This window comes from Scomber scombrus, chromosome 14 (genome assembly GCF_963691925.1).
Source record: "Scomber scombrus chromosome 14, fScoSco1.1, whole genome shotgun sequence".
NCBI classification, from domain to species: domain Eukaryota; kingdom Metazoa; phylum Chordata; class Actinopteri; order Scombriformes; family Scombridae; genus Scomber; species Scomber scombrus.
In genome coordinates this window covers 21,241,252-21,266,352 of record NC_084983.1, presented here as the reverse complement: position 1 = coordinate 21,266,352, position 25,101 = coordinate 21,241,252, and the positions used below count along the sequence as shown (strand labels likewise).

The following is a 25,101-nucleotide window of genomic DNA, read 5'->3' as shown; positions in this document are numbered from 1 at the left end:
GTACAGCTTTGTTTGAAAATCTGACACATCTGTCACACAGGCAAACCACAAGAATTTGACATAAAACGGTGGATAAAGGATAAAGGATCAACAATTCATTAGATGAAGGTGATGTGAGGTACTTCTTAACTTGGTAACATGTGCTTTTTGTTTTAGGTGTTTGAAAAAAAAAAAATAAAAAGCAACCAAAATAAACTAAAAACGTTCAGCTTTGAGACCCTTACTGGGTCGTTTTGCAGGAGTGAGCTCATTGATAGACTGAGCAAGTTAAAAATAATGCTGCACATTACTTGCAAGTCCTATTAACCCTAGTTAGATCTATTGGTCCTCTACCTCCTCCTCCTCCGACGACCTCCCTCCTTCGCTCTCCTGCCTTGAACCCTCTTGAACCCTGCTTTCTCTGTCACCCCATCCTTTCCTGTCTCCCATTAAATCCCCATCCGACCTTCCAACAACCTTCACCTTTTTGCCCCATCCCTCCATCCCCTCGACCCCCCTCCCCCTCCCCTCCCTTCTTGTGCTGCACGCCTACTCATTTTTTTCATTACCAGTCAACCCCCATTATCTTCATTTCACCTTCCTTTCACCTCACTCGACTCCTTTTCTCCATCCCAGTCACCTTACTTACTCCTATTACTTCCATTATATCCAATTACTCCTTCCCTAGTAATGTTTGGGTCTATTTTTTCTTAACCATGTTCAAAAAGCCATTATTTCAAGTTACATTTTGTATGACTCAACTCTACTTTCAAACCCTCACTTACTTATCCCCATGTATTTCTTCTCTCCCGCCCCCCCCCCCACACACACTTCATTCTGTCCTTCTCCTTCCTCTCCTCTTTGATTTTTTTAAAAAGGTTATTCTCATGGCATCCTGCTTCACTAGACAGAGTGAAAGGAAAAACAGGAAAAGGTGAGAGGACGTATGACAAAGGTCAAAATCTAGATCAAAATAAAGTAGGCACTGCCAAGATTGGTTTTCTTTCATTGGCTGCTGAGTCACATGAATGTCAATGTGTGTTTCCCCCCTCCCCTTTTAGTCTTTTAAGATTTAAGGATTTTTACTGTTTTACTAGTTAAGAGTAAAGTATAGTAAGAGGTAATGACACGTGTTAACTATTGAGATCATACAGACAGAAATTTGAATAATGAGGAGTGAAATTTAACACTAACTCTGTAACTAAAAATGAAAACAAACTGACTCATATTTGTAAATAGGAATAAGCAAATTCCCATAAAAGTAGATGAAATAAGTTAGTGGTCTATATTTGAACAATTTAAAAACAAGTGCTGACTAATCTCTGGCTTTCCCTTTTTATTTTTAGATTTTTTTTTGCCTTAATTACACAGTCGGAAGCAAGGAGGCAAACAGGAAGCAATGAGATAGCGGCGTGAGTTGCAACCAAGTTCTGCAGAGGGAATCGAACTGGGGGTGATGTGGTTGCATGACATGCTGTAATCATCTGCCTACCACAGTGCCCCATAACTCATTTTCTAGGCTATAATAAGGTATCATCCTCCTGCATTACCTCATGACCCTAAATCACTGCTCAAATTAAACAGCTCATTCATGTCAATTTAATATTCATGTCACCTGTTAATGATATATCCTTATGATTGATAAAGGTCAACAATTCCATAACTTGATACTTGATTAGATTTTTTGACATAGTTAGGACAAAATTTACTTGATATAATTTGTCATCAATAGGAGTGAAGAATTATTCTTGCCATGGTCACAAAATCCAACAAAAACAGAGTAACAATTGTAGTTATGATCATGCAGCTCTACTTTAAAGTCGCACAATTTTTTCTGACTGAAAACACACATAGTTTTTGTCCCTTATTCTTTCCCTCTCTCCTCCTTCCTGGCTCTCCTTCTCTCCCCGGGGCCCTGCTCGGTTTAGCAGTGGCAGAGCTGGTTAGAGGCCCTTGAGGCTCAGCTGGCCCCACCTGCATTCTAATAGAAAGAGACCAGATGAGCCCAGGAATGGACTGAATGCATTAAAGCAATGAGGGGCTTTAAAATCTAAGCAGACATGAATGTTTTTCGCTCTGGACCAGCACAGAGACGATGAACAGCGAGACAGATTCACGTAAAACCTTAATACTGTATGCATTTTAAACACACATGGAGCTTATGTATGCACTAAAAAGCCAGACACACCCAAACACTGAGAGACATTCACACGCACATTACATGTGTGCTTTTGCCTAAACGCACATTTTTTAAAGAAATATGCACTCACCCACTCACACCCACTATCACACACACACACACACACACACACACACACACACACACACACACACACACACACACACACACACACACACACACACACACACACACACACACACACACACACACACACACACACACACACACACACACACACACACACACACACACACACACTAGTGACAATGTAAATGAAGCCAGGAACATTACGGGAATGTTAACAACTTCATCATTATTTTATGCCAAGCAAAACTCTATAAAACTGACCGACACTAGTGAGCTCATTCCAATACAATCAGTGCAGGGAATTTGCTTTTTCAACAAACCACTGCAGTGGCTAATACTCCACTGATCTCCCAGTCTGTTCACTGTCTAACCAGCCTGTTTCATACAAGAAACCTCTGAACAACCAAGTTTTACCAGCTAATATGGATGAAATTTGTCTGATGGCTCAAGAACAGCAAATAGACAGAGTGCTTCTTCCCATCAGCACATCATGGTGACATTCAAACCTGAGGAGGGGTTGAAAGATGATGCAGCTCTTCACACCAGGTTAACACTGCTATGAGAAAGCGTCTGTATGAGTCACACGACGACTTGCTCCCAGCATGATGAATACAAACTGAGGTTTAATCTGATTGTAAGTGGTGACGTGAAGGTAACTTGAGTAATGTCACTGCATGACGAGCACAAGCTCATCAAATTGAGCTCATATGATACCATCAAAAGTCAGCATTATCAAGGTGAAGTCATCACTAATGGATCTCTAAACAGAAAGCTTATGTAATATATAAATTAAGCATCCACTTTGATTTCTTATTCCAGTGACTGGCAGCAAGTTATGTAGCACTTCAATACTGTATCTGTATATTTTTGTTTTCAGGTGTCTGGTTATTTGTTCGTGTCGCTGGGAGTTCATTTTAACAAAACCAAACACATTAGGTGGGAAAGCTCTCTGAGTGAGAGGTGGGAGCAAGGGAAATGAAACCACTCTTTTAAAGCATATTCAGCCTTGGACGGTTGAGACCAGTGAGAAAGTTATCCACGCTTTCTCTCTGCTGTTTAGGAGGAGGTCTGGTGTAAAGCTGTAATTTGTTGCTCCCTGTATGCAAAAATTTCCAATCAGCGACTAAACATATCACCTCAAACCTCATGTGGGCAAGCAAGCAAGAAATGACTGCGCTAAAGAGCTGTTGTGTACTTTTAGAAGGGAATCTTGCCTACAGCAGCTTTTCACTAACCTCCTCCACCGCCTAAAGGAATTTCATTAGACGTGCCTGATGCTTTACATTATTAATGCAGGTTCGCACACTTAGCTCACGTGTGTCCCTTATTAGCCGGCGCAAAATACAAGTGCTTAAGCTGTGGAGGGAGAAAGGAGAAGCAGACATCAGACGTGTTGCCTTCTGACAGGAAGCAAGCTAACCACAAGACTTTTTGCAATGTTTCCGGTGTGTACCGACACTCAGTTTCTTCAAACCGGTGGAGAAGATGCATGTTTCCAAAACCTCGTTTCGAGTCAAACCCAGCTTCATATGACACAAAGAGCTTAACACGGCAATGGACAATCTCTAGAAAACAAGTCAAATCCGACAAATCTTTGTATCTAAAAATCACATGGCTCATACTGTACTACTGGCCTGTTTCCGTCTTTCTCCTGACAGAAGTATTTAAATTCAGAATTTAGCCAAACACTAACTCCTAAAAGAGCATAACGTCACACTTTGAAGATTTTATTCTAGTGTTGTACATACTGAACTATCATGTGCAGATGGCTCACCCCGCATCATGTTAAATTAATGATCTTGGGGTGCTGTGGAGTAGCCTGGCTGAAAAAGCCCTTTGAGCAGGTTTCCCCCTGCAAGGCAAATGAGGTGATGGGTTCATCTATCTATCTTGGTTTGTCCAATGAGAGAAAGACAGTAACCCAGTGAGGCATCTGATGTCTTAATAAAGTGACTTTCTCTGTGTGTTGCTCTGCACTGTGTGTCTGTGTGTGTGCAAATTGTATGTATGTGTGTGTATGTGTGCATGTCTAGTATGACTCTGAGTCATAAGTGAATCCCAGTGGTCTGCTGTGTTAGTGAGAGAATGCACAGGATCCTCTGTCTCTCATCCTGCTGGAAGAAGAATCAGGTTTCTGGATCAATGAGAATCCATTACAACCAGAGTCATCGCAGAATATAAAACATGTGAGATAAAATGCTAAAATAAAGCCTGAACTAATCAGCCAGTTTGTCTTTCTCTGCTTCGGAAAATTAAGAGAAATACAAGCCTGTAGACCTTCTCATTGGTGTGATTTGTCAGTAGTAGATGTTTTGTCCTGTATATTTCCATCATTTTTATCATCTTTCTTTTTTCCCCTCTCAATTCATAGCTTTAGGATCTCCATTCACTCCGGAGCAACCCATTAAGAGACGGAGAGAGAAACACCAGTGCACACCAGTGATAATGGATCACTGATGTTATTATGGTTCAATAAGGCCCCCTAAACAACATCCTCTGATCCACTGCCAGAACTGTTCTCCTTGAGTGTGTACATGTGTGTGAGTGTGTGTACAATATACATTTATAGCCTGTGTAACATCCACTCATTAACATTATGTCATTACAAATGGGCAACCCCCTAACATGCATTAAATAAGAAAAGAAAAAATGCCTGGAGGTGGAGGTTTTTTATGACATTTTAAAGAGGGTTATGCCACCAAAACCAGCTACTTGCTCTGATGGCTTGTTAATAAGAGTGAGGAAAGAGGTCGTTAATGAATCAAATGATAAACCAATCAATCAATGACCTCTTTAAGCGTGCCCCCGTCTCAACAGCAGCACACAAAACACTTTACTTTAAAATTGAAAGTCTGCAATATCAGTTTCAAGTGTTTGATTTGCATAGGCATACATCTCTGTTTGCTAATATTCAGACACATAATCAAAGAATGATCCTTGTGACTATGTAACGCCAATGACAAATTTCACTGCTGACACATCAAAAAACTGTAAAATACAAGATTTAGTAGGTGCAAATAAACTCTACCAAATTGTTTTGATGTATCTCTACAAACACAGAAATCAGGGGTAGATCCACTATTTCGTGCTACTGTGTGTCACCTAACAACCGCAAGCATATGGGACAGTCAGAGGTCATGTTTTTTTTAGTGTTTCACAAATCAAGGTAACATTTTTAATATCCACTTTCAGGAATATGATCTATTAAAGTCAATCTGACCCAAATCTGGAAGGGGAACCTGGAAATGACACATTCAAGTTGTCTCAAGCCGTCTGTCCTGACAGGTTTAAATGTCAAAACAAAAACACTTTGTCCTCCATCTGTTAACCAGTCAGTTGTCGTTCCCAGCATGCATCTGTTTATTCAACAGTTAGCCCTCCTTCCTAACTGCCACCCACAGTGTCATCAGAGAGCAGTTTGTGTGTATGTGTGTCTGTGTGTGTGTGTGTGTGTGTGTGTGTGTGTGTGCGTGTGTGTGGCAGCCTTGCAATGACCCGCTTTTCCCAACGCTGCCTGTTTCTAAACAACAAGTGCTTCAACCAGGAGTGATTCACACATACATTTACACACACATACGCACACCAGACGCATTAACCTGATAGATGTGGAAATGCTCCAAAAAAAAAGAAAAAAGGATGGAGCAGAGAGACAGACATGAATCTAGGGAGTGTGTCATTTTCTGTTTCCTCCTACCTGGTTGTTGACATAATCCTAAAGGCATCAGCAGACACATGAAAAGGGAAAAGAAACAAACAAAATACAGTCATAATTGGACAGTATGCAAGCTCTGTATGTCTGTGCGTGGCAAGTGTGAAACGTCTACAGTGAAGCATATCATACTCTTCAAATATATATTCTGAGAAAAGTGAGCATGTCAAAAGTCCCATGCAGCCACTTAACAATCACCAGATTGTAACACATGTCACGGCACAATGATTTTGTGTCACTGACTTTTTCTTTTTGCTATAAGTTCCACTTGTTTTTGTCTTGCTGGTAGTGCTGTGCTAGCACATCCGAGCGAGGTTAGCCTTTACATAATAAATGCAGTCACAGAAAAGAATGTGGTGGGATTCGGCGACGCTGAAGGCTAGAAATGTAATTTAAAAAAGTGGAACAATCACCAAGAGAATATGGAGGCAGGTAGGGTCGGCAGAGGACACTTAAAGCTCTCCATTAAGCTCCTTTGTAACGCCCTGGGGAGTTTGAGTGAGCGGGGAAAGTGTGTGTGTGTGTGTGTGTGTGTGTGTGTGTGTGTGTGTCTGTGTGTATGTGTGTGTGTGTGTGAGCTAAGTGTGGAAGTTTGTGGGCCTCTGTGTGTGCGTGCCTTTGTGACTGTGTGTGCGTGCATTTGTGACTATGTGTGCCTGCCTTTATGACTGTGTGTGTGCGTGCCTTTGTGACTGTGTGTGTGTGTGTGTGTGTGTGTGTGTGTGTGTGTGTGTGTGCATTTGTGACTGTGTGTGTTAAAGCGTGGCAACTGGTGATTACTAGAAACTGTAACTGACACACTGCTGGCCCCTCTGATACTATCAAAGGGAGGGAAACTCAGAGTCATTCAAAAGGAAAGACAGACTCACACATGCAGAGTTTCAATACTACTCACCACAAACTTGAAACTGACAGTGTCAAAATGGCCTTAAGTTATAGTTTACTTATCACTAAAAAAATCCCTATTTCCCCATTATTGGATATAAAATATAGGTACCATTATAATGTTTGGGGCTTTTTGTCCCTGTGAGCAATGTAACAAGACCCTCGCTGTGCTATAAATATAAACGGTCACAAAGCATTTTCTGCCAGCTTTTGTCATCCACCAGTCCTTTTAAATCTTATTCTTCCTGAATCAACAGAATGAACAAACTACTGATGTTGGCTCTATAGATCTTTGCATATGTCAGCTACTAATGTGAACTAAGAATGTAATGTTAAGTATTACAGAAAAAGCTGCAGGATTTGATGAACTTGATAAGCTTTAGACTGAGGACACTTTCCAGCTTAAGATCTGCCACAGCTGAGATACTTAGTCAAATTGTCAGTGGGTTTAAAAAAAAAACAGTAACTGTCTACTAACAATCTATTTTAAACCCCCCTGAAAACAGCTTACTGTAATTTAAATATACAGAATCTAAACATCTATGCATGTTTAGTAAAATAAATTGAATGTTATGGAGCACAAAAGCTAACTGTTTAGTTGTGGTCCAACTATGAAAGCTGCTTATTGTTCTACATCAATCCATGAGTGCACATGTGACAACAATACCTCTGACAACTGCATTCAACAAGTAAATAATAAACAGGGTTATTATTAGCTTCTGTTCTTAGTAGTGATGTTACCCTTACCGTGTTGTAGCTGGCGGGTTCTTGGCCGTCTGTGATGAGTTCCCGCTCTCCCCTGGGGTTGACCCTCCTAAAGCGCCGCCTGGACCTCCGCTGGGATCCCTCTCTCTGCAGGAAGCTGTCGTCCCCCTCGCTGCCGTTATCCACCTGCAATACACAGTGAACACCCTCCTCAGAATAGCAGCTTCTAAGGGATTCACACCTGCAACCTTTGAGCGTGTGGGGACAGCTGCAGGACTGATCCTCACTGTTGGGAACCTGGGAGCTCGGCTCAGAGCAGCTACGTTTGAATAATTCAGACTTTTGGGTCTTAGAGACTGAATTACAATTTGTAAGCTCCAAGTTTTGTGTCTTGTTTTCTGATTTGTGTTTTTTGTAATCCAAGTTTTGGCTCTTTAATTCAGTTGAGGTCTGACAGTCGGAGTTGTTATCCTTTGATATGTCCTCTTCTTTTTTCTTTGGCTCCTCTTCACGTGTTGGAGATTCTGGGATCTGGCCCTGCTCTTCTGCTGGCTCCTGGTTGAACATCCAGTTCTTCCAGAGCGCAGAGAGCCGGTTCCAGCGGAGCACACTCATCCGGACGAGAGGACGGGATCAGAACAACACATAAAAGCAGGAAATACCACGAGAGGGGAGGGAAAAAAAAACCCAGTAGGGAAACACTTCTATACAAAAGATGAATAGAAGTGTTGCGTCCAAATTTTTTAAACAAGTTCTAAAATCCTGGGGGATCCTGTAACGTTTACATCCTTTGGGGCAAGTATCCAAAACAAAAGACAGGAAAAAGAACCAAATTAGCAATGAACAAACAAAAAGATCGCTAACAAGGACAGAAAAACGAGGGTCGTCTGTCTTTTTTGTCTCTGATTTGGCAAGAGTTGTCTTCTTCTGAGGGACTAAGACTTCAGCTGCTCCACACGTTGCATACTCACTGACTTACTCACATGCTTGCTTGTTCTCTCTGGCTGTGTAACACGCGCACAGAGCATACACAGAGCCCACAGTTTCCTCCAGGAAACCGTAAATACACAAGTATCCTCGCCAAGCAGAAAAAAAAGAAAAAAAACAGCACAGCACACAGATTCCGGCCATACAATTCATTCCCAGTAATCTTTTGTGCCGGTCTGTTGTTGAGGGAGGAATTTGTTTTGTTTCTTTATTGCATAACGTTAAGTAAGTCAACAGCCTCATTATGTCACTAATGACAGCGCTTTAAAAAAAATTAAAATAAATAAATAAATTAAAAAAACTTCTTTACTGACTTTTGTCAAGTGTTTCATTGTGTGTGTACTTTTTTCACTTTATAACATGTTTTATTGGAAATATGTGTGTATTTGAGAGTTGATTTCATTTTTTTTTTTTTTTTTGCTTCAACTCTTCTTTTATTCATTTTTTGTTTCCAGCTGAATCTTTTATGACTGATATTTTAAATAATTTGTCTTAAAATACTTAAATCTTCTTCTGTGATGCTTCTTTCTTTAGTATTATTACTTTCAAATCAGTTTGTTAACTAAACTGTCATGTATGCATCTATAGATTAATGCATTAAAATGTTTTATCTTTGTTGGCTCTGTGTGTCTGTTCATTTATCCATTCAAATATCAGTTGGGGGTCCACAGATCTTACTTGATCTCCATGACAGGTTTATTGTGAGTTTGTTGTTCACTGTCAAAGCCTAGTTTCACTCGGTACACTCCATCATTGCCTGTGTCCAGTGCATTGATTGGATAACTCTGCGCCTTGCAACGAATGTGCCTCAAGTTTTCTGCTTGTCAGGTCACTTTATCCACTGCCTGATGTTCAGCCTTCCAGTTTGTCAAGCTTTCCGTCAGCATGTCTGCCAAAATTAACAGGATTCATCTGCTAATGTTTGAACATTTTTAAAATGCATCTCCTTGCCACATTTCTTTCTGTCTGGCCCTCTCGGACTTACACATCTTCACTATGTTACTTCGCAAACTCCATGCTTTAAAAACAATACATATTTGGGTTAGGGTTAAATAGCGGATAAGCTAAACTGTGCAGAGTTACGAAAGCCTTCTTAACTTTGGAAGCTGTAAAATTATAAATAAAGTTAATAACATTATTATAAAAGGACAGTTCCAAAAATATAAAAACCATTATGGGCTACATTTAAAGTTATGAGGCCACAGTATTAAAATGGTACCGTATAAAATGGTTAGGAAGGATGTTTCCTCAGTCTTTCAACTTCCCCTTTTAAACTTACAGTGCACATGGTATGAAAGAATAAGACTTTGTCACACTGTAATCACTCCACAGACTGTTTTTGTAAGTGGCCACTGTGTTTTTCCCCCAGGACCTCAGGTCAGTCATGTGTGTTCACAGAGGTCTTAAATATACAGACCCATGATCTGCAACAAAGTTACGAGGAGATATGATGACTGTGTTTGTATATGTGTGTGTGTGTGTGTGTGTGTGTCTGTATGTGTGTGTGTGTGTGTGTGTTTCGAGGGAGGTATAAAAACAGCCAGGACTGACGTTGTTGCTGTGTCCACCTTCCTGTATTCCCACATGTAACAAATACAATAAGATCCATGAAAAGACAACAACTATGATTCCTAAAAGCAAAAATCACAGAGCTGTCTCAGTGTTATCAATCGTGCAAATTAATCAGAAAACATCTTTAAAATAAATCATCATGGTAGCTGAACTGTAATGGACTTTGAAACAACTGCGTGAGGGATAGTTATAATGCCAAATAAAAGTTGTAAAAAGGTGCAGGGATTGGTATCGATGTGTCCCTTTTTAAAGGCAAAAAAAAAGAAAAGTCATGTCATCTTGTTTTAACGAGCCTCATGAGACAAACAGCTGGGAGATAATACAGAGGAAATTCAGGGAGGGGGAGGTTAGATATGTACCAGACTTTCATGTCTCTACTGTGACCATATAACCATCTTTTCTGTCTCACTGTGTCTGTGCCTCTTTGGCTACTAAACCATCTATCCTGTGACCACCAGTTCTGTCAGCCATTGAGACCTCTTGCCTTTCTTTTTTTCCTGACAGACGGTCATGGCCCATAATGTGACCATATTTCCTGTTTCCTCTATCCATTTAAATATGTGTGTGTGACTAACTTCTCATGTACTCATCTGTCAGTTTACATTCCTTTGTCTATCTGATGGCATGCCTGCCAGTGTGCATCATCCCCTTTCCGTAACTTCTCTAGCTTGCTCTAGTCATTCATTCCTTACTCCCATTTTCTCACTGCTTACTTCTTTTCATTCCCCTCCATTCCCACCAAACACACACACTCTAAAACACCCCCACCCCGTCAGTCTGTGAATGTCACTCCTGTGACCAGAGTCATGACTACAGCCACAGATTACACTACCTCTACTATTCCCATGGACCTAATTAGCTGATTGGCTGCAATGCAGTGTGACTCGAACAGTCGAGTCCCTCTGCTCTTTAGTGCTTATGCATTTATCTGGGAGTGCGTGTGTGTGTGTGCGTGCATGTGTGTTCCATGTTTGTGTGTATTGCGTTCCTGACAGTTTTTCTTGTCATTTTTAGTCCTCAGTGATACGCAGGCTATCCAAAAATTCCTCCTTTTCATGTTTTTAAGGCATCATTGAAGACAAACGCTCACTGCTGAGCTGCAGAAATCATTCAAGTCAGTCACTCTGTCCACTACTGGTGTCTTTTTTTTTTCTTGGATTTCGGAGAAGAGATGCCACATTTTTATTTGTCTGTGAGGCTATTCAAGGAATTTTCTCAGATCTATAACAAACAATTTCCTGCTGCCGCCTGAAATGTAATATGCCTTAATTACTATCCAGCACAAGGATTTTCCCAGGAAAAACTCATCTCAATGATGTTGTACAGCTGGCAAAAGTGCGATTTTATTCTTTCTTGCACCAACGATTTATATGAACACGAGCAGCACTTAAATATATGAATATTCAAAATCATACAACTTCTTAGCCTCGGAAGAAGAACATGAACATGACCTTTTGAATCTCTTGACCTGAGATTTGCATGACTTGACAGTTAAAGTCCAAACTGCCTGTGAAGCTAAAATCTGTTGAAAAAAATTAATGCTGGACTTCTTTATACCGTCACATAATATATTGAAGAAGGAAATAAGATTAAACATTTGTCAGACATCACATAATCAACAAAATAACAATCTCTGTGTTTAATGACTGATCTAAATGCTACACGTCAACATAAACACATCAGAAAACTCAAAAACGGGGCTGTTCTACCAGTCTGTAAAACAATATATATTCTAGAGGTTTTCCTTTACTGGTCAAAATAAAAACAACTGTTAATTTGTAGGACTAAACATCTCCTATTAGTCTTAAAAACAGAAGTGCTGTCAAAGCCTCGTCGGAGCTGTAGTTGAAATTGTTCAGCAGAAGTTAGCCTGGCAGTGAAGAGGGATTTTGGCTTTATAGTGTGCCAACCTTCGCTCCTCGCTTTGGTGTATTGTACTTGTACTTGTTTACTTCCTCTGAATGTGATACTTCAGATCCAAAGGCCCCACCCTGCTCTGCTGGGCCACGACTGGTATAAGCATTAGAGACCATTTAAAAAGGTGGACAAGATGAGGATATGCTTGGATATTAATAATGGCCTCTACACACAATCTCATTTCCTAGTTCTCAGACAAAAATGCAACTGCTTAGACATGAAAACAGACATGTGTAGACACATAAAGGCACATCATGTTCTTCATAAGGGTTTTAAGTGCCGATCCATCTACTCCTTCCCCCTCTTCATCACCAACATCTCTCTCTAATCTTCCAGGACGATGCAGGAGACGGTTTAATACAAACTCAGCTAAGTTTTATTCAAACCATATCATCCCTTTAGACAAAAACTCTTTATTAATTAAATCTGATTTCATCCTTTGTTCCCCAGGCAACTGAGTCAACTGAGCATGTAGGCTTTTTTTGCTCCTGCTAATTCCACAACGTCCATACATCACGTCATCACACCTGGAAAATGGCCTGTACCACCACTCCCTTTCACTGCAGCAACAGCCACTGAATGGACCCACAGGGGTAGTTAAGGATTAAGTGCCAAAAGCTCCTGTTCTGATGCTCCTGGACCTACTGGGGGGGAAGTTTGCGGCCCTCAAAGCCAGTGACTAACACACCTCAAGGCTGATACAATATTAGTATGGCACTTATATTCTAAAAAGGACAAGAGGTGATAAAAAGAGATATACGAGTAAGCGGTCTCCCTGCGTTGGCACGTCTCCCCTCCAAGATCTACAGTATTCAGACATCACAGTCAAGCAGCAGGAAATAACAAACAACAACATGACGACTCACAGTTGTTTCCTTGTCGCTGCTTCTTTATCAATCTAATTTATGTAATTCTGCGTGGTACTTCAGATGTTGTAGTTATGCAATGAGCAAAAGGGACTTTTCGTTCCTGAGTTTAATCGCTGCGGCTCTTGTTTTCTAGGACTATTACGTGATCGCAAAGAAACATCAGTTGACGAGAAGCTAATTTCATGCATTTACTTTCTCCCTTTTTCTGTTTGCAGTTCTGTTTCAAACACGTCAGAAACTCACCATGTCGTTCTTTCTTTCTCTCCCTCTTTACTGTCAACAACCTAAAACAAACACCACACATAATAGTTCTGATTTAAAACATTTCTATATACTGTGTGACAGACCTATGTATGAGTTGCTTTACTTTATTTGATGTTCATTCATTCACTGAAAAAGCATTTCGATATAAGTCAGAACAACTGTGTGAATATGATATTCACTTTTTGACTGTTGCATTTCAGATGTGCTGACATGCCATCACTATGTATTGTGTCAACTCGAGCTAAATGACTGATGACAGTTAATTAATACAATCACTTGCGCAGAGAAAGGTTACAAACTGCTGCAAGAGAAACTATTTTTGTTCTCTTCAGCTGTAGAGGAAACATGACTTCCCGCACACCAGGGGATTTTTCGTTGTAAAAACTGCCTGAAGCACCAAATGTAAAAGCTTTCAGAGTGAAACTGGGTAAATCATTATTATGTTACAACAATCGGCAATGAAGACAAGTAAAACTGCAGCTGGGGGAGCAGCATTTTAACTCTCACCTCACTTCAGTCTAAGAGAGAACTCGCAGCTTTATAGTTTAACCAAACTCCACTCTTGTTTGGTTCTTCAATAACTTTGCTCACAGTGAATTTGAACATCTGTATCTATCAATGTATCTATGAATCACTCACTTGCACATTATTGCCTCAGTTTCACTCTTTAAGTAAACAGAGTGACGCTCTGTTTGAGGGTGATAAGGTTTTTATCAGTGTTCCCCTGGCTACAGTAATGACACTTATGTTATTCAGTACAGTCTCAGTAACAGTCCCTCCGACACAAAGACTCAGGAGGGAAGATGGGAGAGCAGGAAGGACATTTAGGGGGGGAAAGGAGAGGAGGGGCATTGAGACTTTATAAGCATTGCAACCTTGTGGAAACAGACAGAAACACACTACATATTTATATGCAAATATGAGTGCATGATAATCTTAAATTGAAGGAATCGAAGACATTATGGAAAGAACACTTTTTAAAGATACAAAACTCTTTAACACTGGTCCTGTTCAGGAAGATTCCTGGACACACAATTACTCCAAGAAGACGATCATCCTTCAAGCATTAAACAGAAACATGAAATACTTCCATTAAAGCGTGATGTAAATCTCACATTTGTGTAGCTTGTCTATCAGACACACACTCACATACTGTCCTGTCAGGCTCAGAGCGGACAGAATGATTTTATCTGGCTGTTAATATTTTTCAGACTGTCACCGTGACATTCTTTGACAGATTTGACAAATGCTTCGGTCGATGCAATAAAAGGAGGTTGGGAGATGCTTTCGCCTGTTTTTATTTCCTCTCTGACAGAAAAAAACTCGTTACACAAGCCGTCAGAAACTCCAGCAGGTTAAATGGGACGTCCTGAACAATTTTAGAGCTGGCTAATTCTAAAAGACGACTGTGAACAGACTTGCTAGCCTAGCAGCATTAAGGCTACAAACAATCAATAATGCAAGACTCTCTGTTAGAGCGTGTTTCTGGGGGGTATTTTTGCCTTTATTTAATAAGTCACCTTGTAGAGATAGACAGGAAACTGAATACGCAATTTTCTGTTCCCCTGAACTTGATTGTTGCTACATTAGATATTTGGCAAATGCTTTAGCAATTAATTCACATCCTGCTGAAGGAGATCATTTGAATTTGAATATGAGAACAGAGAAACATTACATATCGAGGGGAAGAACAGAGATGGCAGAGACAGACAGGGAGAGGTGGAGAGATGAAAGAAAAGGTGAGAAAAAGGACAAACAAGAAAAGAGTACAGGGGAAAAAGGATGACAGAGAGATCAAATAAAGATGGAAAAACAGGAATAAAATCAAAGGACAAAGATGGGAGAGGTGTGAGGATGAAAAGGGAGGTGTTTAGAAGAGAGAGAGAGAGCCAGAGAGCCAGAGAGAGAGAGAGAGCGAGAGAGAGAGAGAGAGAGAGAGTCTACTCACCACAATCATTTCTGACGGCTCCAAAGTGATGCATTCACAGCCTCGTCTGCCCCCCAGCTGCTTTCCAAAACTGCGGAGAGAGCAGACACGCACACACACACACAAGTGTTAAAACAGAAACAAACCCAAGGCTAAGAAAAGACAATTCTCACACACTGTCAGTGGCGACAGATGCAGTCAATCACATCCGCCCACACACATGTGAACACCAGAATTAAAGGCCATTGAAACGTGGTAATTTCCCAAATCAAAGAGGAACTGGGATTAAATGTAAAACGATACCAAGGTTGTGTAGTCTTACACTATGTGAGAAGTAACATCTGTTTGCAGTACTGTGTATCAGTATCTGTCACTTAACAGCACTAAATCCAGTAAAAATAATTGGGCAAATTACCTACAGTATTAAACTGACAGAATTCCATATGTACTGAGGAGGCTTTAATTATCTGTCAAACTGCTACAGATGTTTTAGAGTTACTTTTATAAAAGGAAAGCCTCCAATATTTTATGACACGTTCAAAGCAGTTTATATGATTCACAACATCTTTATAAAACCTTTCCAACATGTGGCAGACACTCTATAAGCGAATCAAGGATGTAACAAAGATAAAACAGTCTTCTGACATGGACCTGTGGGTATTAGAGCAGTACAGCTGAAACAACAGTTTTGTGGTGAAGGTCCTAACCACTGAAAGAAGAGAGTGATTTAAGTAAATCAATAAGCCTTTGAGGCTAACACCCCAACATATCTGTGTACAATCCACAGAGATTAGAAACACAGTCAGTTCCTAATCAATTTAATCAACCAGCAAATTATTTTTGGTCACGGAAAACCTATTTAATTGTCACAAATAAATGTTGGTCATTTATGTTTTTCAGTCTTCATACCTAAGTGAAGAGGTTTTTAATACTTAAACTGGAATTATGCTTCTCAAGCAAGTTGATTGTGGGATTTAACAGCTGAGGTCCCAAACAAACGGCAACAAAAACAAATGTGAACATGCTACATAGTAATATTAATGAAACAGTTACATCCAGCTCAAATGACCATAATTCCAGTTTAACATGCACTTCTTGGGGGGAAATCTTTGGTACAATATGCTGCCGTAACATATGATAACATAATAGAGAAGAGTTGTTTGCATTTCATAAGATCAACATGTTTTCTCTAAATAAAGACACTTTTGTGGTGCCACAAATGATGAAAACTTCACCAGATGCGCTGGACTTTTACTCCATACGTACCATCTGTTTGTGTTTAGTGTAATTAGCTCACTGGCCTTCGAAATACCAAACTGCCTCATTCACGAGGACCATTTAGGACTGGCCAAGATCAGGATCAAACCGGGTTACCAGCGAACATGATGTTTTTGCACAATGTGGGTCTTTGTCTGCAGGCTTTGCAGGTTTCGCCCCAGTCTGCTGGGCCGTTGGCTGCTGTGGTGACTGATAAGTGGGAGGAGAGCAGCTGATGCTGTGGTGAGGTCGTGTTCTCTTTTTATTTTAACCTCTTGTTACTGGTATGAACAACATATGAATCAGAATCTGAAGACATCTGATGAAATGTTCAGACTTAGAGTTGCACTGATTAGTCAATTAATTAAGTAGTTGATTATTTTTCTGTCAATTATATCTTGACAAATCATTTTCCAGTCATTTTAATAAGAAAAAATGCTCAAACTCTCTTGTTCCAGCTTCTTAAATGTGAATATTTTATGTTGCATCTTGGGCTTTGGGAAACGGTGTTAGACATTTTTCGACATTCTCTAATATTTTATAGGTCTACCGGCTAATAAATTAATTTAGAAAATAATTGACACATGACTCAGTTATGGAAATAATCATTAGTTGTGGCTCTAGTCTGTTACAGTTTGGTAAAGGTGAAATTGCTTGTTTAGTCCAACAAGTCTAAAACTTAAAGATTTACTATCATACAAAAAAACAAAAAAAAACAGCTGACACTTCACCAAACACTCTCATGGCTGATGACACTGCAGAAAGAAAGTGCTGAACATGTATGCTACAATGTTTTTCTGATCAATTCTCATCATCAGACTTGTGGTTTTAATGCTGTCACATTGTGGTCATGGGCCACCACCCACGATGTATGTTCAGACATCTTTGAAAATTCCCTCCCACTCTCGGTATCTGTGTTTATGCACACACTAATTAAGCATGTCTCTGTGTTTCCCTTACTGTGCAAGTGAGTGAGAGTGTAAGAGATACCCCCCGTCTGAACAGCTCAATCACTGTGTTCAGGATTCCCTGAGAACAGACTGGGCTGTGAACATGTCTCGCTCCCTTTGGCATGCGAAAGTGGCGACTCAGCGTTGTTTAAGGACTGGGGGAATCGGCTGGTTTTAATTATGGAAGCGTGCTGAGCTGGGAGAGAGCCAACTTTCACTCTCACATCTCCTCTCTGGTTACGTTTTTACAACGTCTCTCACGTCTCTCATTCCCTCTGGTTTCTAATTTTTTATTTTTATTTTTTGCTCTTCTCATTACTTTCCTTCTCTTGAAGCTATTTTCGTTGCTCCCCTTCGTCTCCACTTTCTTTTCTGGTCCTCTGATGATGCCTTTTTTTTAACGTCAGTCTCTCCGACTCACCCCATTCAATCTCATTTATTCATCTTTTCTTTCCTGTTGTTCTTGTTTCACTTCCTTCCCAACGTCCTGTCCACTTTACTTCTCTCCCTTTCGCATTGCTGTTATCTTCCTCTTTTCCCTCATCTCATTCTACATTCCCTTTCATCATTCCTTTCTCTCTTCTTACTGATGGTCCTTTCTCAAATTAAAAAAAGAAGCAAACTTTAATCTCATCACATCCCCAATCAGTTTCACACCGGCGCAGACATTAAAGCTTCGGGGCATCACACGAAGGAGCAAAATCCACAGCCGCTGGGAGACAACTACAACCATATCTCATGCAGCTGAACTAGGGCCAAATTAGCTGTGACTGGATTTATTTGACTCTTTGCCGCCACACATACTTAAACACATTCTGTATTCACATGTTCTGCAGTTCACCTTAGAGCATCCATCCCTGCTGATGAAGCACTACTGTGTTTTGGCAACACAATTAAAGATTATATTAGATTTTCTACATGAAACTAAATCATTTACTGTATGTACAAACACTCATTCTTCTCATAAAGTGCATTGGTCAGGTGAATCCAAAGACAGTAAAAAGCATTATCCTTTTATAACCTATACAACCCTCTATAGCATTGACAGAGAAAGTGTTACTGTGTTTTCAATTCAATATTTCAAATATTTCTTAAGTACCTTCAGTATACATAAATTTGTTGTATCAGCGTCAATTAGCAGCTCACAACTTTACTGACCCGCTCTCGGGAAATTCTGCTTTTGCTTGCTTGCCTACATTGAGGTCAGAGGTCAGTGTCAGCTGCAGAAGGCATTCCTGTAGCTGCGAGGGCTTTTCTGTCATCTGTCAATGACACTTCAGCGAGAAAGATGCTTGCCAACACATGGGTGAGAACAACCACCAGTTAGTTACTTGTAAAAATACGTTTCTTGAGACATCCTGAATGGGTTTAAATAGAACAGCTATATTTAAAAAAACGCACAGTGCTGCCAGCCAAAACTTAAGTGAGTGAATAAATAAATACAACAAAAATCCATAGACTATCTATGAAACACTTCCTATCTTAAACATGAACACCCAGGCATGATTTGAAGAGTTCCCAGGGAGGAATGCAGTCCGCCGGGCTCAGAGTTCTCTCAAAGCCCTTAGCCTGGAGGTCAGCCCGACTCTTGACAGATCTCTCCACACTCCACTGAGGCGAGACGCATGGTCCCTGTCAGCGCCGCACAAAGCCTGCCAAGCCTGTCTTCCTCACTGTTTGTGTGTTTGTGTGTGTGTGTGTGTGTGTAGGGTAGTGAGACAGGTTGTGTGAGACAAACAAAGCAGAAATTCAGTTTGTCAATGATAAAGGACCAGAAGGAGAGCTACAGTCTGCAGACTTTCATGCCTACTGTATGCACGGCCCCTTTCACACATGCAGTCTATCTGTGAAATGTTCAGGAACATTTCCTGCATTGGGTCATGTGTGAATGTGAGCAGGGATTGATATTCAGATCTTGATTGCCCACCTCAAGCGCTTGAAACATTTCAGGGTAAATGCAGGTATGTCTATGTTATGAATGACAGCAGTTTGAATGAACATTGCAGGGACAGGCACGTAAAAGATTGCGTCCATCTAACGAAAGACTCTTTCATGTGGAGTGAGCGAACCGGTCGCAAGACTGCTAACGGCGTATTTGATAGGTATTTGGACAGATTCCGAAACAAGGAGCTCCTCTCTGTCTGTGCATAAGAGGAGTTTTCCGCTGTGTACCTGGCATTGCCCCATCTTCTTCTGTTGAGTTTTATATTGGTTGTCATCCATAAATGTTGCATAACGGCCGTCTGTTGGACTGTCTCTTGCTCTATCAGTTCCAGCATTACCATAACATGTGTGAAAAAGGTGCAAGACAGAAATGTTCCTGAATGTAGCTGCATGTGTGAATAGTTAAACTCACTAGCGTTGCTCGAAAGGTTATTCCAGTAATTTACCGGGATGTATGGACCTACTGCATCCCCACAAAAGTTGCAAAATCAATTTATTTACTCAACTAAAAGTGAGTAAATGAGTTTGTGTGAGTGTACACCCACCAAATGATGCTGGTGCCTCTGTTTGCGGCTGGTGTGAATCTAGTTTCACAAAGGAAATCAGACAAACCACATTGTGGCAAAAGCGTTGTTCTGGTACCACAGAGGTGCGATCACAGTATAGTAGTTATTCATGTTAACATATGTCACTGATTGTATTTAATTGTTTATGTTGGGTAATGTTTATTTGTAAAATAGGCAAAGTATTTTTAGGAGAAAATGTTTAAAAGGTTTAAAGATTAATGGTTATTATTTATTGGTGAATTGAATGGATTAATCAACTAATCAGAAAATATATGATAGAATGATCAAAAAGAATAGATAATCCTTAGTTGCAGTTTTAGATTAGAGGTTTGTGAACTTTGTTAGTTTGAATTTCAGGGACATAACTACATTATGTTTAGATATCCACCTTAGAATATCTGATCGATGATGACAATCAATATCAAGTAGTGCCTGATGAATTAACTGCCACAAAATACACCAAATTACCAACATCAGACGGTTTGAAAACAACTTTTAGTTTACTTCATCTGCCAAACAGCAAAACTTTGTTATGACAAAAACGAATTTAAGATTTGTTGACCCCCCCCCCCCCCCTTGGTAGTCCATGCGTGATTATTTTGGCGTCACCATATTCAACCCAAAGAGACTCATCTAAAAAAAGTAATTTCAAATCACTGAAACAATTAAGTCTATCCCCATCTGCTACAACTTCACAGCTTTAATTATCCTATAAGTCGCTTCCTTCAGTGATCTTCCCACAGCATTGAAGCCGTGCCTGTGCTAGATTTCAGCAGGTGATGATCGTCGGCAGAGGGGGGGAACAGGTTCAGCTCTCGTCCAGTGACAGCTGCAGCACCCTGGGCAATAAACCATGACAGCCGGCACAGAAACTAATGCCACACACGAACTGACCAACACATAAACACACACACACACACACACACACACACACACACATATATACACTCTGAGCCGGTGTCAAAAGCCTGGAAAAACCAGTGATGTGAGCAAAAGTGCACAACTTTGATATTAATGAAGGGAGATGTCTTGAAAAATGAACGAAAATCAGGATACTTTATATAAATTTTAAAATAGGCTTTGGATTTGCAAGGCAACAAGTGTTTAAGTCAGAGTTTGAACATTATGGCATTGTGATGTATAAATGATGTGTAACAATATTTTTATCATTCGTTTGGTGTAATTGACGGTTAAATCTGACTAAACTCACATCCGTCTGAGAGCTGCATACATGTTCATTTTTTGAACGGTCAGAGCAGAAAGGTGCAGCAACACTAGAGCGTTAACTGACAGGGGAAGATATTACATAAGCCAGAAACAAATCTTCTGTTCTCTAGTCAGCACACAGCCTCCCAGTTAAGGTCTTAGAGACTAAACCTGGAATGATTTGTTGATTAAACAAATAGCCGATCAATGGAAAATAAAACACCAACTATTTTGTTATTTGTTATAAATTCTTTAAGCAAAAATGCCAAAAAGTTGCAGGTTTTAGCTTCTTTAGTGTGGCTATTAAATGCTTTTCTTTGTCATACACGATAGGAAACTGAATATCTTTGGGTTTGTGACTGTTGGTATAATATTTTATAATAATTAATAAATAATAAAACACTTTGAAGATGTCATCTTTGATTCTGAGAAATAATTACAGGCATTTTTCCCTTATTTCTGACACTTTATAGATCAATCAGTCGAGTGAAGAAAATAACCTGCAGGTTATTCAATAATGAAAATATTCATTGGTTGCAGCCCTGTTGGAGACTATAACTAAAAAGGTGGAAAATAATCGCTTCTATAAAATGTATGATACACATTTGCAGTCACTTGTTAAAGATCTGCAAACCTGTTAAAAAGTGTCATAATCAATTACTTTGTTTGCAAAAAAAAAAATGCCACAAATGAACCGTCTGCTTGCTCTAAACAACAAGAGCATCATTTTTAAAATGAAGAGCTACATTATGCTGCACAGTGCGTAGACAGCAGAGTGTAATTTGAGTCAATAGAAAGTTTCAGAGAGTTTTGGTACAAAATCTGCAAAAAGAGATCCAGACCCATTTAGCAACCATGTTTCCATGGTTATGATGACCAACAGCAAAGACAGAAAACCACAGACCACAGTCTAACACAGGCACACACACACAATATTCTACTTCTTCATTCTTCTGGCTCTTCTTCGCAGTAACTCAAACCACTTTGAGTCATATACAGTAAGAAAGACTGGAGAGTTGGCCAGCAGTCAACACTACAGACGAGACCACACACACACACACACACACACACACACACACACACACACACACACACACACACACACACACACACACACACACACACACACACACACACACACACACACACACACACACACACACACACACACACACACACACACACACAAACTGCCAGATAGACTCCAAGGAATGACGTAGTGGGTCATTCAGAAACATTACAATTCATTTGCAAAACAACAGAGTGATCAGTTCAGGGGCCGATTCAAACCTCAGCGTTTCAGAGCCAAACAGAACAGACAGCTGCTGCTAAACTCCAGTGCAGCGAGTTTAAGTTTCCTTATAGCTTAGAGAGAGATGAGAGATGACCCGTTCATACATGACTGGATGTAAATGTACTGCAATGCTGTAATCTTTCTTTAAGTGCAGAACGTTCCCTGAAAAACAGTGTTGCCAGTGTTTTACATGTGAAGCTTCAAGGAAGAAAAGATTCAAATAAATTCAGAGTAAACACACTAATATATGAGCAATCCTTCTTTATGCATCTTTAAAATCATCAAGGATACATATATAGTTTGATCTAGCACATAACATGTATCCTGAATTAGTGACTTTGCATCAAAATCCAGATTTGATTCAGATTATTTCATATTATAACTTCACACTAAGTTATTAATAATTTATCAAGAACCACAGAATAAAACCTGCCAACACAAACATTTCAACCCAGAGCCTTGAGCTCACTTCAGACCTTTTTTTGTGTGTGTGTGCGTGTGTGTAATGTAAAAGCAAAGCCTGCTTCTCTTTAAGATAATCAGTGCAGATAAAGAACGACAACACACAAGAGTTAGCGGCGTGTTTTTCAGAGCTGTGGGGCCCAGCGGTGGTAAGCTATCCTGCCACAGTGCCATGGGGAATTCCTGGCTATGCAGTTGGTTAGACGATGGCAGGCAGGAAATGGAGCACGCTGGGTAGAAGAATGCACGGAGAAAGAGAGAGGGAGTTTTGAAAAATCTCAACTGAATTAGCCCACAATCTGCTGTTATGTTTGTGGTGACGGCCACTAAATTAAAACGTGAGAATGAGCTCAAAAGAGAAATAAAAACTTGAAGATAACTAACCAGGAACAGGAATTTTAGGGGTCCACTTCTTTGGATTCCTTGTCAGTGAAATAAAATCCAGCATATTATCCACAATGAGTCGGAGGAAAAGTCAAATATTCCACTAAAATCCAGGTATAGATCCGAGTGTGCTTGCTTCATACTCCAGAGTGTGAAACAAGGGAAAAGTTTCCTCAGAAAACAGAAGTAGGTGACTGTCAAGCTTTTAGTTTGTCTTTAACTGAGGGAGGAGTGTGTGTGTGTGTGTGTGTGTGTGTGTGTTCCCTCCCGCTCTACTCTGTTCTGTTCTGTCTGTCTGTCTGTCTGTCCGCTGGCTCCAGGGAGGTGTGTGTGTGTGTGTGTGTGTGTGTGTGTGTGTGTGTGTGTGTGTGTGTGTGTGTGTGTGTGTGTGTGTGTGTGTGTGTGTGTGTGTGTGTGTGTGTGTAGCCTGCTCATTTCCTGCCTGGATGTGCTTCTGGGCTCCAGGCAGGCAGGCTGCTCAGGAACACATGGCCAGCCACTGTTCTGCCAGGGGTTCCGCATTCCCCGCACGCGCACGCACACACACGCACACACACGCACGCACACACACACACACACACACACAAGCATACACGCACACACACACCACTCCCCACTACTATTAGCTCCCTCTGTGACCCTTTCCAAGACCCCCTGCTGCTACTAGTACTCCAACACACATACACACCCCTCTGGTCCTTTGGCAGCAACCTTCCCCCACCCCGCCCTTTACTCTGTTATCAACTGAACCACACTGGAATGAAAACACACACACACACACATACACAGAGCGCTAGTTGCCCCGAGGTTATTGATACTTGGCTAACTACTCTCGCTGCTACAGTTGGTCAGTTGGTGCTTCGTGTTGTTGTTGTTGGACACATCGTCGCACCGGCTAATTTGACCTCATTGTTCTTTTAATCTCTGTAAAACCAGCCTTCACTGCATCAACACTGCAACTGCATCGACTAAGCCTGTCCATATGAACGCTGAAACAGGTTTTTCTTGCTATTAACATTCCTCCTGTTCATGCTGACCATTAGAAGTTCTCCTTCCAAACATGCTTACAATTGAAGTGATGTGGGACAAAATCTGCAGTTCTCGTTTCAAGCAAAAACACATTTAAACGTTTATTAAAAGGTTTGTTTGTTTATTATATAACATGAAGCCTCAGCATAGAAAGCATTCCCTCTTAGTGTCTCAACAGACAGTTTTCTTCTTGGCACTTAAATTGAAAGTGAACCTATCTTTTAAGGTTTCAATTACTTAATGTCAGCTTTGCCCATTTAGCCAAAACTTGTTATCAGTCACTGCCAGTTCCAGAGGGGCATCCAAAATCTACTCAAAAATGTGTTTTTCTTCTTGAACCTACACTTGGATGTTAGAGATGTTGCTGTGCAGGATGGTATACTTGCAGATTTTAACACAAGAATGCTGTTTTCACATTCATTTGCTGAAGGCGGGAACATTTCTCGATGCTCATCTGAAATCTGAGTTTAAGGCGTGGGCCCTATGAGCATGATTTGTAACATCACAACTAGTTTGGAAGCCAATCGTGGACTAATATGCAACTTGCACGAGTGAGAAGTGGAAACCTAGCCAAGCCTCCATTGCACATTCAAAGAGCGGTAGAGTGGGAGACATTTTGTATAAAACAGATGTACTGCATTCATTCAGTATACTCCTGTAATGTGGTCCATTAATCTCCTGAGAATGTATTAAACTGAATTTCCCTCTTTGGGATACAACTTAGAAAAGCTGCTATCTTTTCTAGGAATTCCACTCATATTAATAACTCTGTTAATGTGAATGAATGATGGTATGCGAACCATCATTTTTAATGGGAGACCAACGCCCTGTAGAAATGACTGGACTGACGGGACCTGCCCTTCTCTCCTTTTCCGTTCCTGGCATGTGCTGATTCTGTTTCAGTCCAACTACACAACAACGGAGGG

General features: G+C 40.4%; 1 protein-coding gene across 3 annotated transcripts in view; it reads right to left on the bottom strand.

Moving 5' to 3' along the window:
* LOC133994187 (rap guanine nucleotide exchange factor 6-like) overlaps positions 1–25,101 on the bottom strand; it is a 147,956-nt gene that overhangs the window by 80,076 nt on the left and 42,779 nt on the right. Inside the window, exons 5-7 of one of the 3 annotated variants that reach the window (XM_062433406.1) lie at positions 15,105–15,174; positions 7,590–7,733; positions 5,943–5,960 (exon numbers count right to left, since the gene is read on the bottom strand). In XM_062433406.1, the coding sequence (XP_062289390.1) occupies positions 5,943–5,960; positions 7,590–7,733; positions 15,105–15,174 (232 nt within the window). Of the gene's footprint in view, positions 1–5,942; positions 5,961–7,589; positions 8,462–15,104; positions 15,175–25,101 lie in introns of those variants that run through there. The other 2 variants (XM_062433407.1, XM_062433405.1) reach the window with 2 other exon arrangements.